Consider the following 14,619-nt stretch of genomic DNA (forward strand, 5'->3'; position numbering starts at 1 on the left):
TATATTCTTGTTCTAAATTGGTTTCTTTGGAGGCAGAGGGAGGCAGATTTATGAGTTCGAGGCCAGCCTGGTCTACAAAGTGAGTCCCAGGACAGCCAAGGCTGTGTCTCAAAAAACAACAACACCAAAAAAAATTTGGCTTCTGATAGGCTGGTCTTCAGAGGAGCCTACCTTGTGCGACCAACACAAGGCCTTTAGTGTTTTGGTTTCAGACAGGGTTTCTCTGTGCAGCTCCAGCTATCCTGGAACTCCATCTGTCCACCAGGCTGGCCTTGAACTCATAGATCTACCTGGCTCTGTCTTCCAAGTGCTGGGATTAAAAGTGTGCACCAGAGCTAGAGAGATGGCTTAGCACTTAAGAGCACTGGTTGCTTTTTTGAAGGTCCTGAGTTCAAATCCCAGCCACCACATGGTGGCTCACAACCATCGATAACGAGATCTGACTAACTCTTTTGGAGTGTCTAAAGACAGCTACACTGTGCTTACATATAATAAATAAGCAAATCCCTTTTTAAAAAAAAGTGTGCACCACTAAATCGTTTTGTTTTGTTTTGTTTTGTTTTGTTTGGGGGGGGAGTTGGGTTTTTTTTTGGTTTGGTTTGGTTTTTTGGTTTTTTGGATTTGGTTTTTTGAGACATGGTTTCTCTGTGTAGCCCTGGCTGTCCTGGAACTAACTTTGTAGAGCAGGCTGGCCTCAAACTCTGAAATCCGCCTGCCTCTGCCTCCCAGAGTGCTGGGATTACAGGCATGCACCACCACCGCCTGGCTAAATCTTTATAAAAACAAAAACAAAAAACAAAACAAAACAAACAAAAAAAAATGGTTGGAGAGATGGCTCAGTGGTTAAAAGCACTGACTGCTCTTCCAAAGGTAGTGAATTCAATTTCCAGCAACCATGTGGTGGCTCACAACCATCTATAATGAGATCTGATGCTCTCTTCTGGTGTGTCTGAAGAGAGCAATGGTGTACTCATAGACATAAAATAAATAAATCTTTTTTTTTTAAAGTGTGCCTTGCTAAGGCTTCAGCGACGGCACTTTTTTTAAAAAAGATTTTATTTATTATATGCAAGTACACTGTAGCTGTCTTCAGATGCCACAGAAGAGAACATCAGATCTCATTACAGATGGTTGTGAGCCACCATGTGGTTGCTGGGAATTGAACACAGGACCTTCAGAAGAGCAGTCAGTGTTCTTAACCGCTGAGCCATCTCTCCAGCCCAGAGACAGCACATTTACAGACACATTTTTACATCCTTGGTTTTCCCAAAGAGCAGATACCATGAGTTGTATCCTGGGGGATGCCTCAGTAGTGGCCTAGGGACAGGGATGATGTTCTAACATGAGGAAGGTCCTGGATGGAGAGTGTCCCTAGCTAGGAGGAATGGCACAGTTGGAAGGAGGAACCGTAGTAAGGGGCATGCCCCAACTTTGTAGGGAACATTCTGTTTGGAAAAGATGTGTCTAAGATTTGAAACAGTACACAGGGGATTCAGTTGGGAGGATGATCCAACAGAACTTAATCTCCTAAATAGCTTATCTGTTCCCACAAGAGGGGCTATTCCAACAGGGAGAACTGTCCCAGCTGGCCAGTCCCTTACCCCTATTAATTAGAATACAAACTGGATGATTTGGATAGGAGGATTTGTCTGACAGGAGCTTGTGCACTGATGAGAAAGCTCACCCTGATTGTGGAGGTTCCTAAATAGATACTGACCCTAGTTAGTATAGAGCGCTCCAGTTAGGAGGTGTGCTCTCCCTGATTACCCCAAGATCTGCCATACACAAGCCTCCTGTGTCCAAGGGAAAGCCTTTCCTGCAGACCAAGTAATTTTCAGTAGACTGAAAACCTAGTGCCACAAAAACCATCTTAGGTCTGATCTCTATGAATGATTCTGTCTTTCCCATCTGAGACCTCAAAGAGAAGCTAAAGTGAGGTCTCACTGACAAAAATTAAGGAAGTCTTGAGTTGTGACAATCAGTCTAAACTCAGTATCACAAGGAGACAGACTCTGAAAAATGGCTCTGCTAAGATGGCCACTGTGGGTGGCTACACACAGAGGAGGAAACGGACAGTCTCCACTGTGGTCCGAGGAGTCTTTAGGACAACTGAACTGTTATTAAGGCTTTGTATGATGGATTGGCAAACAGTCTTTCTGGAGATCATAGGAAATGGTCATGCAGTCTTCAACCCACAGCCCAAGCAGAACCATCTCCCCCCAATCTATGTCTTCATCTCACTACTAAAATGGAACCTCCTGTATCTTTTCCCTAAAACCTTTGATTCAACTATCTACATAGCTCCTTTCCTAGACTTTGTGCCTTAAATACCACTGCCTCAAAAAAATATTCCACTTCCTCCTATCCATTTTCTTTTTTTTTTTTTAAGATTTATTTATTTATTATATGTAAGTATACTGTAGCCACTCCAGAAGAGGGAGTCAGATCTCATTACAGATGGTTGTGAGCCACCATGTGGTTGCTGGGATTTGAACTTCAGGACCTTTGGAAGAGCAATCAGTGCTCTTAACCTCTGAGCCATCTCTCCAGCCCCTCCTATCCATTTTCATCCATTATCCTTGACGTTGTTTTCTCTGTATCCTACTCCATTCTCTCTCTCTCTCTCATTTTAAATTTTTTTTTTGTTTTTTTTGTTTTTTGTTTTTTGGATTTGTTTTTTTCGAGACAGGGTTTCTCTGTATAGCCCTGGCTGTCCTGGAACTCACTCTGTAGACCAGGCTGGCCTCGAACTCAGAAATCTGCCTGCCTCTGCCTCCCAGAGTGCTGGGATTACAGGCATGTGCCACCACCGCCCGGCTTTTTTTTCTTTTCTTTTCTTTTTCTTTCTTTTTTTTTTTTTGTTAAATATTTATTTACTTTATAGGAGTACACTATGGCTGTCTTCAGACACTCCAAAAGAGGGAATCAGATCCCATTACAGAGAGTTGTGAGCCACCATGTGGTTGCTGTAAATTGAACTCAGGACCTCTGGAAGAGCAGTCAGTGCTCTTTTTTTTTTTTTAAGATTTATTTATTATTATATGTAATTATACTGTAGCTATCTGCAGACACACCAAAAGAGTGTATCAGATCTCATTATGGATGGTTGTGAGTCACCATGTGGTTGCTGGGATTTGAACTCAGGACCTTTAGGAAGAGCAGCCAGTGTTCTTAACCACTGAACCATCTCACCAGCCCCAGGTGTTTTGTTTTATGACAGGGTTTCATCATGTAGACCAGGCTGGCCTTAAACTCAGATTTACCTGCCTCTGTCTCCAAGTGCTGTAATTAAAGGCGCATGCCACCACGTCAGGCTCCCTGTACTCTCATGATAAACGGTGTATGACCACTGCTTTCTGTGTCACACTACCCACAACAATACCCTCTGCCACAAACAGAATACAAAAAACCAAATACTTAAGTGAAGAGGTTGAAACCCAGGGAGGAAACCTTTTACCAGGCAAATATGGTGTGACGCAAACTGTTGGAAGGCTCCAGGCCCTTCAACACCCAAGCTGCAGTCAGCGGCAGTGCACTCCAGCCAGTCTCACTGACTACGCGCCCAGCTCTCCCGCTCCGCAGGTGAAGTGTGTCCATACTGACATTCCCAGACACAAGCCCACTTCCATTCTTGTTTCCTTTTTTTTTTTTTTTTTTGATTTATTTTGTTTATATGAAAATACTGTAGCTGTCTTCAGACACACCAGAAGAGGGCATCAGACCCCATTACAGATGGTAATGAGCCACCATGTGGTTGTTGGGAATTGATCTCAGGACCTCTGGAAGAGCAGTCAGTGCTCTTAACCCCTGAACCATCTCTCCAGCTCCCCCCCCCCCTTTCTCATTTTCTAAGTGAGTGAACCAAAGTAGGGGAGTTGAATTTTTACAGCCAGCCTGAGAGGAGGTGGGATTCAGACCCAAACTTTTCTTTCGTGGCTTCCAGGAGGTATGTGGAGACCTGTGGCTTATTTTCTGCCTTTCACCGGGACCCTCCTGACCCACAGAATCAAATGTGAGTCAGGTATGTACAAGGGGTAGACAATTATGTGTTCCAAAAGATATCACCGCTTCTGGCCTTCTGACAGTGGGTGTAAACCTAGCTGGCTAAGTGATGTGGAAACCAAACAGAAGCCTAAGGCTCAGCATGGAAGGCACAACCTGGGGATACTGGTTGGGCACCGCCGGCATTCCGTTCTCTAGTGCACCTTGTTCACCAAGTCTGTGAACTGGTTGATTTCATAAGCAAGGTTCACCATGGTCCCTATAAGAGATGGAATTTAACCAACTCCACAATAACCACTTTGAGTGCACACATTGCATGTGAAGGTCAACAGACCAAAGCTGTCATGGAGATCAAGGGTACTGCAGGGTACCTCTGAAATGCTGTTCCGGGGATCTGTTGTCTTTCCTTCTTATTCTGGGGCCTTAGATCATGATCCCAAGGTCTTGTGTGTGCAATGATAAACAAGGAGAGGTACAATGCTCAGAGCTCACAGTGACCTCATGCCCAAGAGTAGAAGGTTCTGCTAAGTGGGTTCCAAAGAATGCCAAGAACATCCTTAAGCATTCTTTAAAAAGAAAGAGGACAGAAGTGGACAGCACAGCACTGTCCAGGCTGCATTCTCGGGTACCACAGAGGAGCCCAGAGGCAGGGCACCAGTGAATGAGGAATAAGCTTCAAGTAGAATTTGAGATCGGATTGGGCAAGGCCAGGAGACGAGCGAGCGTAAGGATGCTACAGGGTGTGGTAAGGGGAGGAGCTCTGGGGGAGGAGATCTTTTGGAGGTGGGGGTCAAATGAGGAGTTTGCAGGGTGTCAGTCTTCAGGGTGGAGCTTGTACAGTGGAACCACCTTGAAGCTAGACTGTAGGGCGAGAGGCCAGCCACTTGCCCAGCTCTACAAATAAAGCACTTTATTTATACAGTCTCTCCAGGCCCAGATTTCTGCCGCCCTACCCCAACCTCTTAAGAGGAGGTCTGATTAATTCCAGAGGAGCCAGGAATGGCTGGTCCACAAGGGGTTGTCTCAACAGCTGCAGGTCCTGAGTAGCTGGGCCAGGTAGAGAGCAAAGGCACAAGGCCCTGGGCATCCCATGCCAGGGCAAAGGCCAGAGCCACCAACAAGGTGGGCATAGGTTGTTAGCACACCAGGGTCAGCTCCCTGGGATCAGGCCAAGGTCTGTTCCACCAGCACCACAGCTCTGCTCATAGGATGGTGGAGCCTCTGTGGGGAGAAAGAAGGATCTACCAGGGGCTCAGGGCATCTTCATTTTCTCACCCCAGTCCCTGCCATTCCCACTCACCATAGGGGTAGCCCCATGAACTATACTCTGGAGGGAGGATCAAGGCGCTGGTGGTAGATACAGGGCCCGCAGAGCCTTCTGCAAAGTAGGGGACAGTGGCACCTATAGAGATGCACAAGGGAGGGTGCAGAGAGTGTCTAGCAGGGCTTGCAACCTGAACCCAGGGCTCAGTGGTGGTGACAGACCCAGAACCGGATGGAGCAGACAGTGGCTGCTGCTGAGAATGACTCTTGGTGGAGAGGGAAATCGGGTCTGAGAAGTGAGGACCACTAGCCACTGCATCAGCCTCTTCCTGGGGTGGGGCAGAGGGCAGCACTGGGGACAGGGTCCCAGGAGAAGGCCCTGGGCCTGGACAGGGGCTCAGGGGGGTTTGGTTCACAGCAATATTGCCAACAAATAGTGGGAGAGTCACGGTGGCCTCAGGTGCCTTCATGGAGACCTGGAAAAATGTAGGTATTAAGGAGTCAGGCCAGGGCCACCCAGCCTCAGGCCACCCAGCCCTGGGCAACACCAAACCTGAAGGTAATAGTCGATGTGGATAAGGCTGCAGCCAGGCAGGGCTGACTGGGGCAGGGCAGGCACCAGGATCTGTTCTTGCCACTGAGCACGCTTCCAGGCCTTGACACCTGAACCCTCCACCTCTGCAATGGTCCGCACATCATAGATCCAGCGTTTGGCCTTATAGGATACCTTCTGAGGAAAGACTTGACTGTGAGCTTGGGCAGGCCAGCACCCACCCCTTCTGTCCTGCGGGAAAGGGACAGGCTCAGGGAGCCAGATGGCTCTGACCTGTAGCAAGCTGGCCACCACAGGGCTGGTGTCCTTGCCTGACTGGTTCTCAATGTCAGCCTGCAGCCGCAGCACCTGTCCCACCACGTAGCCACGAAGGTCAGTGCTAACTGTGAGAACCACATTGCCGGTCTTCACCAGCTTATAGGAGAACTTCTTGGTAGTGGAGACCACATTGGGTTGCTTGAAGGGAAAAGGAGAAAGAGTTTATCAAGTGAGCACAGACAAGACTCAGGCTGCCCTAGACACCAGCAACCAGCTTAAGACAGGGCCTGGCCGCCTGGCCGAGAAGGTTGAGGGGAAGCAAGGAAGCGTCTGTACCATCCTTACCTCAATATCGGGAATGCTGTTGAGGTTCAAGGGGCTCAGGATGTAGAACACGAGACTACACTTGTGATCCTTGGAAAAACGTGGAGTGTCGATGGATGCCCTCACCTGGTGCACAATCTTCCCAAAGGGTCCCTCAAAAGATGTGGGTGCTGTGGCTATGGAGATAATAGGGATTGGCTGGCACGCAGCCCCTCCTACCATGGGCTCACCATCTCCAGGCTGCTGTCCCCATAAGCTTTCCACTCACCAGGAAGCAGGAACTGAAAAGGGAAGCTGTGCTCTCCAGCTGGCAGACTTCCTACAGACAGGGAGGAGATGGGAGCAAACCGGAAGAAATCCACAGTGGCCACAGCACCAGACCAGAAGTAGGCAGTGCAGCCCACCAGTGCACACTGCCTGTCTCCAGCAGCATGACCAGAGCAGCAGCCACAGGCTACACACAAGGGCTTGTTTTAAATGAGGGTGTGGGGCTGGAAATGGAGTTAGTAGAGTGTTTGCTTAGCACACACAAAGCTTTAGTTCAGTTCCAAGGACTATGCAAACCACGTGCAGGGAGCACACCCCTGCGAGGTGGAAGGGGGAAAATCACAAGTTCAAGGCCAGCCTCTGTTAAATAGCAAGTTCAAGGCCAGCCTGGGCTGCATGAAACCTTGCCCCAAAAATGAATAAATGCAAATTTTAAAATAAAATAAAAACCAGGGGGTGGCTGAGAGTAGAGGATGGGATTAGACAGTCATACTAACCATCAGAGCCCACCCACACCCAGGAAGTGGGAATCTAAGAGACAGCTGCTGGGAGGGGAAAGGACATGCTGACCCCTCCAGCCAAGGGCCCTGTGATCACTGCTGGCTCCCACACTCACCCTTGTCAGCCAGTGACAGGGAACTGTTGAAGTAGCTCTCCTCCACCACCCATGCCCCATCGTTGGCCTTGGTGGAGACCCCACAGGAACCCGTGCAGGTCACCCGGATAGCTGTAAGGGGAAGGGTGGCATAAGCCTGTGCCAGCTGATGGCATAAGCTCCTCCCTGTCCCCAGCACAGGATTTCATGTAAGTCTGGAAGGACCCATGGGTCAAGCAGCCTCGATGGCTGAAGGCCAAGCAGCTGGGTCAACTTCACAAGAATACCTCCTGGCCATCCTCAGTCTTGGTGTTCTCCCAGGAAACCAGGCTGGCAAGGAAACTGATAGGCAGTGCTTCATCTGCCCTGCAGACAGGTGGGAGGCCTGTATCCTCCTAGATAGTCCCTGGGCTACCCCCAAAATTGGTTATATCAGCCTCGAACCAGATCTATAAACACCCAGCCACCCTTTTCCATGATGCAAATCAGTTATGCCTGGAGATGCCCCTTCAGTCTCTTGAAAGCTAATGCCAGCCTTCTCCCTGCGGGAATGCAGTCAGACCTGTCTGAGTGAGTCAACAATCTAGCCCCGGAAGGCAAATCTGATTTCTGTCCTGAACAACAGTGCCCAGGAGGCTGAGTTTCTACACCATGAGGTAGTTGGTCCTCCTGTACCTGTGGAAGTATCCCAGTGCAGGAAGCACTAGAGACAGAGCTCACATTCCTATTTAACAAGTACATCCTGGCCGTACTATGGTCAGGGAGCAGCAGCTGAATGAGGGAGCACAGGTGAAACTGGTCACAGGAAAGGCAGCTCCAGCAAGGCACATGCGGACGAGAAAGGCTCCCTAAAGTAACAACCCTTCTTCCTGTAGAGGAGGGTCATGGTTTCAGCCCTTTTCTCAGGCTTATTGGACAGGGTCACAGGAGGGGAAGATTATTCAAACTCTTTTCAGCTTTGTGAAAAAGCCACCAAGCAGGAAGAACAAAAACTCCAAGCACCTAGAAGTTAACCACACCTGCCTCATGTATAGTATCCCTGTATCATGGTCCAGGCATCCAGGCACCCACAAACTTTATCCTCTAAACCTTTGGCTCTCCAGAGGTGCACTCTCCACAGGTGCACTCTGATACCTTTTGTAAGGTGTGGTATGGTGTTGGAGAGGGTGCCTCAGTGTGCCCTTCCCCCAACCTTGAATAGGCTAAACAACCTGGCTGGAGTTGGTGCCTGGCCTCGCTGTATTTACATTTTACTGCTTGAGCTTTGAGGAGTTGACCATCTGCTGAGCTTGCTTTGCAACTCAACCCCAGCTGAAACAAAGGATGGGTCTTTGGGGTTTGCCTATATAAACACAGAACCTTGATCAGAAATCTTTGTCTATTCTTTCTCTTGCCAGCTGATCCTCTTTCACTCCCTCTCAGATACCCAGTTCTCCGTGGCTGCAGGACTACATCTCAGTGGGCGGATGCTGAGGGAGGGAGAAGGGAGAGGAGAGGCCAGCTGGGAACAAAGGGAGAGGGCAGGAGGAAGGAGAGAAAGGGGTCGACAGAGAGAGAGAGAGAGAGAGAGAGAGAGAGAGAGAGAAAGAGAGAGAGGAGGTGTTTTTTTTTAAAGCATTTTAGTTTTTTTTTTTTAAAGATTTATTTATCATATGTAAGTACACTGTAGCTGTCTTCAGACACTCCAGAAGAGGGTGTCAGATTTCATTACAGATGGTGGTGAGCCACCATGTGGTTGCTGGGATTTGAACTCAGGAGAGCAGTCTCCTTTTTTTTTTTTTTTTTTTTTTGGTTTTTCGAGACAGGGTTTCTCTGTGTAGCCCTGGTTGTCCTGGAACTCACTCTGTAGACCAGGCTGGCCTCCAACTCAGAAATCTGCCTGCCTCTGCCTCCCAAGTGCTGGGATTACAGGCATGCGCCACCACGCCCGGCTAGAGCAGTCTCTTAACCACTGAGCCATCTCTCCAACTCCCTGAAATAGTTCTTTTCATAGCAAGCTAAGCCTACCTGGCTGTTGGGTGGAGACTGGAGGGAATGCTAACATGCTAACACTCCCTCCCCTGATGACTGCCAGTGCCTGTTCCTACTCGAGACTGTCCGGCATTCCTGATGTACTCTGTCCTTGGAAGTGCCAATGTCCGTCACCCTCCATGTCCGCCCAACCTCACAACTCTAACTTCCAACCTGGTTTGAAATACATACAGTCCTTCTGCCATGACCTCTGAAGTCAAATCACCAAGTAGTCCCACCCTGGAATCTGAACACTAGTGGCACCTATAGGCCAGAAAATAGTTCTTGAGATGACAGGGGTACGCTGAGGTTCAGAGATCTGCTAGAGGACTCAAGATGCTTCACAAAGGGAGCGTCCCCACAGGGTGATTGGCCCCACACTAGATACACAAAAAGGCTGGCGGTCTGTGTAGTCCAGATGCTGCCATGGTGCTATGAGGAGGCCTACAGTAAATGGCGCAGTGCTACTCAAATTCCTCAGACTCGGTGCAGGAGAGCAGCAAACCAGTTGCTTTAGCTGTTTAGTTTAGGGCTGGTTTGTTATTTGAATGACCTTTTGTAGCAACAGACAACTGGAACCAAGACCCACCCACACTAGAACTCAGGGGAAATCCAGGTGACTTACATGTTTGCTAGTCAGAAGGACAGCTACTAAGTACTTTGACCTATGTTGGGGAGGGGATGGAGAAGTCGTACAGTAACACAGGGCCAGCTTCTTGTATTTGCACCTGTACATGGCAGGACACCCCTCAGGTCCCCAGTCCTGCCCTGCTTCATCAGGACTCTCTCACAGCACGGCGTAGACTAGCAATCAAGCACCCAGTCGGACCTCCCACAGTTCAGGCAGAGGAGCACAAGACCACCAGATTCCAGGAAAACAAGTCGCTCACATCCAAACTGGTAGTAGGGAAATCAAACACTGATCTTTCCAATGCCAGGCATTTCCCCCACTACAGCACTCTTGGGAAGGCCCTGCCAGTGTGACCATCCTCTTCCCTCCGAGATGAACACACCCTGTGTCACTTACTCTCTCTCCCGCTCTGAGAGCTTAGGAGTTCAGTGCACTTGTTCCTCTTGCAGAAAACCCAAATTCCATTCCCAGAATCCAGAACCAGACCTTTTAACTCCAGGTCAAGAGCATTTGATGCCCTCTTCTGTGATCTAGGACACACAAGCAAGTAGTGTACAGACACATATGCAGACAAAACATATATACATGTAAAATAAAATGAGTAAGTCTAATTTATATGAAAAAGAAAAATAGGGCTGGAGAGATGGCTCAGTGGTTAAGAGCATTGACTTCTCTTCCAGAGGTCCTGAGTTCAATTCCCAGCAACCACATGGTGGCTCACAACCATCTATAATAGGATCTAGTGCCCTCTTCTTCTTCTTTTTTTTAAATAGATATATTTATTTATTATATGTAATAAACAAGTCTTTAAAAAATAAGTAAAAATAAAAAAGAGAAATAAAGATGCTGTCTATAAACATCAACAGTAATAAAATAAACTTTTAAAAGACAAGAAAAGAGGAGGGCGGGGAGTTTAGCTCAGTAGTGCCCTTACCACGCATGCTCCAAATTAAATTCCCAGCACTGAAAAGACTCAGAAGAAAAGCAAGTAGAAAAACCTCCAGCTGTCCAGAATGGGGTGTAGAGAGCCGTTAGAAAAATGCAGTAACCCTGCTGCTCTGCTGGGTAGGCTGTGTCCCACAGCACCTCTGACCGCAGCTATTATCCCCCTCCCCTCGGATGGGTGCGAACTATTGTCAGTCATTACACAAGTACCCAAAGTGCAAAGCCGAAAATCCCAAGGTAGTACTCATTAACAATGAAGGGGTTGGAGTGAGGGGCTGTTCTACTGGGCCTAGCAGATGGTCAACAAATATGCTTTGAATGAAGGAAAATATAAGAACCATGGTTATCTCCATCCCAAGCAGGACTGAGGAAGGTTCCAGAGTGGCCTATACACACACACACACACACACACACACACACACAAAATCTCAACTGCCAGCAATATAAATGATCCACCTTCCAGCCCCAGCCCATGATCCTGGACACTTCTGCAGTTGGGATCATCAGAGGGGGCTCTCCTGGCCTCTATAAGATCAGCTGTCCATTTACTCTCTATCTGCTACAAGGAAGCCAGGAGATAAGTCATCCTTACACTGCATTTGGCAATAACCTAGCCTGTTCACCCTATGTCTTGTCAGGAGAAAATAACAGAAAAGAAAAACTAAATGGCTAGTTCTAAACAGGACCTCTCTATGTTGTATACCCCAAGCCCACAAGCCTGTGGCCTGTACCATGTTCCCCTCAGCCAATGTGGAGTTTTCTTTACACTTCTTGTACCTTTCTTGGATCTAGAAGGAGCTGACCTATCAGGCTGTAAGCCTCTACAAACTCAACATCAGCTCTTACCCAGACAGCATACTCTTAATAAAGATAGGTAATGTGATCGTGACCAGAATCCTAAACAAGATCAGGGTCTGACAGGTCCCTACAATCCAGATTCCTTCTTGACCTGGACAACGCCAGGTCCAGGTCCTGGTCCAGGGTTATCTGGGGCCTAGGATGGCTGAGAAGGATAGCTCTCCTGTCCTCAGCAGACACCATTAGTGCGCGTGGATAGCTGTGGTTTGGCCATGCAGCCAGGCCGTTCTCACAGAAGACGAAAATCAAAGAGCACCAAGCAAGGCCATCCATATAATCTTGCAATCAGTGCCAGGCAGAGGTCACAACAGTGCCCACCTGACCCCAGGGAGTTCAATCATCAAATCCCACACAAGGCCCCCTGCACCGAGGGAGGAGGCTGTGCCTGAGTGCCCTGTCAATGGCAAAGCAGCAACCTGATCCCCAGCCCCAGAATCTCAGATCTTTGCATCAGCAGAGGGCTTAGCTCAGCTCCCACAAGGCCTTAGGACAGGAGCGAGGGGATTGCCCAGCGGAACAGGGCCCCTTGCCAGCAACTACAGTCTTTAAGCTGGAAGCAAGAAGGTACCCTGTGGTTCCTGCTGGGAACCTGCACGCTTGGACCAGAACTGTCTTTGAAGAAGGTCCTGGAGACAAGGAAAAGGGAGGAACCAGAGCACACTAGGTTCCGGGTGGGGGCCCAGCAGGTGCAGAGTGCAGCAGACCTTGGACAACTGAACAGGGAAAACTGAAGGCCCGCATACTTTTACTGCCAGGGTTGCCTGGGCATAGTGAACAAGCACTTAGGCCCTCGCACAGACTCTGGCCGCCTAGGCAGGATGGGACAGAAGCGGAAGAACTGGGCCACCGAGCTGCCTGCCCCGCCCTGCCCTCCGTGGGCCTCCTAGAATAGCCTGTCCCTGGCACCCGCGGTTCCGTCGTAACCCGGGGATTCCTGGAGACTGAGAATCCTGTCGCAGAGCCCACTGACCGCACGGTTTCCGAGAGCCCCATCCCACCGCAGGTAAGAACGCGTCTACCCACTTCCCGGAGGGGACCCCGCGCCCACCTCGGAAGGGCAGTGGCGCTCCCAGGCGCAAGTGCACGGCCCCAGCCAGCGGCTCCCCAGGACTGTAGACAACGCGGCCCTGACTCAGGCGGATCTCGAAGAGCTGCACCCTCCCCATACCGCGGTCTCCCGCGCCGCTGTCTGACGCCTGCTAGGGCAGTGGCTTCGAGGCCCGCCCCCCTCCCGTTCCCTGATAGAGGACACGCCCAGGCCGCAGGACCTGCCTGGACCGGAATACTAGCTGGTGCCGCCCCCCCAAGACCTACCCTCATCCCAAAGACCCGCCCCTTTCTGATCCAAGGCCCGCCTTCTCCAGGACTGGTCTTCGACCAGAGAACACGCCCACGGATGGAGGACACGCCCCCACAAGGATCCGCCCATTTTCCTAGATTTGCCTGGCTGAACACGAACACCTGGTCTCAACCAGCCAGTCATAAGGCCCGCCCAGACCAACCGGGTGGCCTTTGGAGTGTGTGGCCACTACGCTGTAGTCTAAGACCCTCACTGGCTCCTTGAGACCTCTGGTGCTCAGGGGTGAGGATTGTCCACTTGTAAGCGAAAGCAAGTCCACGGGTACCCATGTTTAACGTTAGGTGGCCATGAGAAGAGCTCGGCGCTCAGGCGCTGTGGGTCCCCAGGTATGCCCCGCGGCCATCGTGCTTTGTGCACTGCGACCTCCACCAAGCTTCCTGAGGTGTGGTGCGCAGTAACGGTCCAGAACACCGGTGCTGGAGGGGTTTGGAGGGGGATGTCAGGGCAGAAACAAGAGACCCCTGCAAAACTTGGGACATGGAGCGAGGAGGCGCGGACAGAGGAGGGACCGATCCTGAATCACATTTTTCCCAAGACAGGGTGTATCCCTGGAACGCACTCTGTTGACCAGACTGGACCTCCAACTCAGAGAGCTCTGCCCTGCTATCCGAGTGCTGGGATAGTTGCTTGTGCCACCGCCACCGGCCTGAATTTTAACATAACCAACATTTTTTATTTATTTATTTATTTATTTATTATATGTAAGTACACTGTAGCTGTCTTCAGACACCAGAATAGGGTGTCAGATCTCTTTACGGATGGTTGTGAGCCACCATGTGGATGCTGGGATTTGAACTCATGACCTTTGGAAGAACAGTTGGTGCTCTTACCCGCTGAGCCATCTCTCCAGCCCCCATAACCAACATTTTAAAAAAGGTCTTGGTGTTGGTTGTGAACTGGAAGAAAGGTCTTAAATTCATATGTTCACAATTTATTGTTCTATATTACTATAGTGTGAAAGCCAATTTAAGCAATTCTGTTTTTTCTCCTTTGGTACTGTATAAAATTATATGAGATATTCAGTACTGTATTGCAAGATGGTCATTGTGGAAGGGGTGTGGCTCAGTGGTACAGCAAGGCTCTGATCCCCTAAACTATAAACATACATATAGCACTTTGTATTAGATAATAGTTACCCATTGTAGGTTGATGTGACTGTTCTGAGGTCATTTTTAACATGGGGTCTCAATTTACCAGTATTTTCTACTTGTCACTTTGTGACAGGTCCTTCAGAAATCGATAGGAATCTATACCAGTGAAAGCAGGGCATCGATGGTAGGATTGCTTTGCGCTTGCCTAGGACAGAGATGTCTCAGAGGCTCTGCTTACTGGTTAAACATGGAAGAAATAAAGTGGAGTGGCAGTTACCAGAACAATTAGCAAAGAGTTCCTCAATGGAAGATACAAATCATTTTGTGGTAGAAGCCATATCAAGCAAAACCTGGGTGCCCCAGGTTTTAGGGGGAGTCATGCATTTAGGGAAGTCAAAGGGCTAAAACAAAAAGTAACCTGTGTGCAGATAACTGAAGTCTGGGCTAGATGATGGAGAGGTG

At 49.2% G+C, this 14,619-nt stretch overlaps 1 protein-coding gene across 2 annotated transcripts; it reads right to left on the reverse strand.

Annotated features, from left to right (window-relative positions):
- Positions 1–4,897: 4,897 nt before the first annotated feature.
- Positions 4,898–12,993, reverse strand: Arrdc1 (arrestin domain containing 1). Of its 2 annotated transcripts, none has more exons than XM_052181782.1 (8): positions 12,755–12,993; positions 7,284–7,394; positions 6,669–6,719; positions 6,422–6,576; positions 6,092–6,274; positions 5,819–5,992; positions 5,303–5,741; positions 4,898–5,223 (listed from the first exon to the last, which is right to left on the reverse strand). In XM_052181782.1, the coding sequence occupies exons 1-8, from the start codon at positions 12,870–12,872 to the stop codon at positions 5,153–5,155; spliced, it is 1,302 nt and encodes a 433-aa protein (XP_052037742.1). In that variant the 5' UTR covers positions 12,873–12,993; the 3' UTR covers positions 4,898–5,152. The 2 variants fall into 2 exon arrangements, with proteins under 2 accessions (XP_052037742.1, XP_052037741.1); XM_052181781.1 differs by having other exon boundaries at positions 5,819–5,995; positions 12,755–12,992.
- Between the last annotated feature and the right edge of the window lie 1,626 nt (positions 12,994–14,619).

The sequence above is a fragment of the Apodemus sylvaticus genome, chromosome 5, assembly GCF_947179515.1.
Source record: "Apodemus sylvaticus chromosome 5, mApoSyl1.1, whole genome shotgun sequence".
Taxonomy (NCBI): Eukaryota; Metazoa; Chordata; class Mammalia; order Rodentia; family Muridae; genus Apodemus; species Apodemus sylvaticus.

Coding starts and splice junctions, on each gene's coding strand:
- Arrdc1 (XM_052181781.1), bottom strand. CDS start 12,872: ATGGGGAGGGTGCAGCTCTTCGAGATCCGCCTGAGTCAGGGCCGCGTT. Junction 6,275..6,421: donor ACAGCATTCCCGATATTGAG/GTAAGGATGGTA, acceptor TTTCCCTTCAAG/CAACCCAATGTGGTCTCCAC. Junction 5,996..6,091: donor TGGTGGCCAGCTTGCTACAG/GTCAGAGCCATC, acceptor GTCTTTCCTCAG/AAGGTATCCTATAAGGCCAA.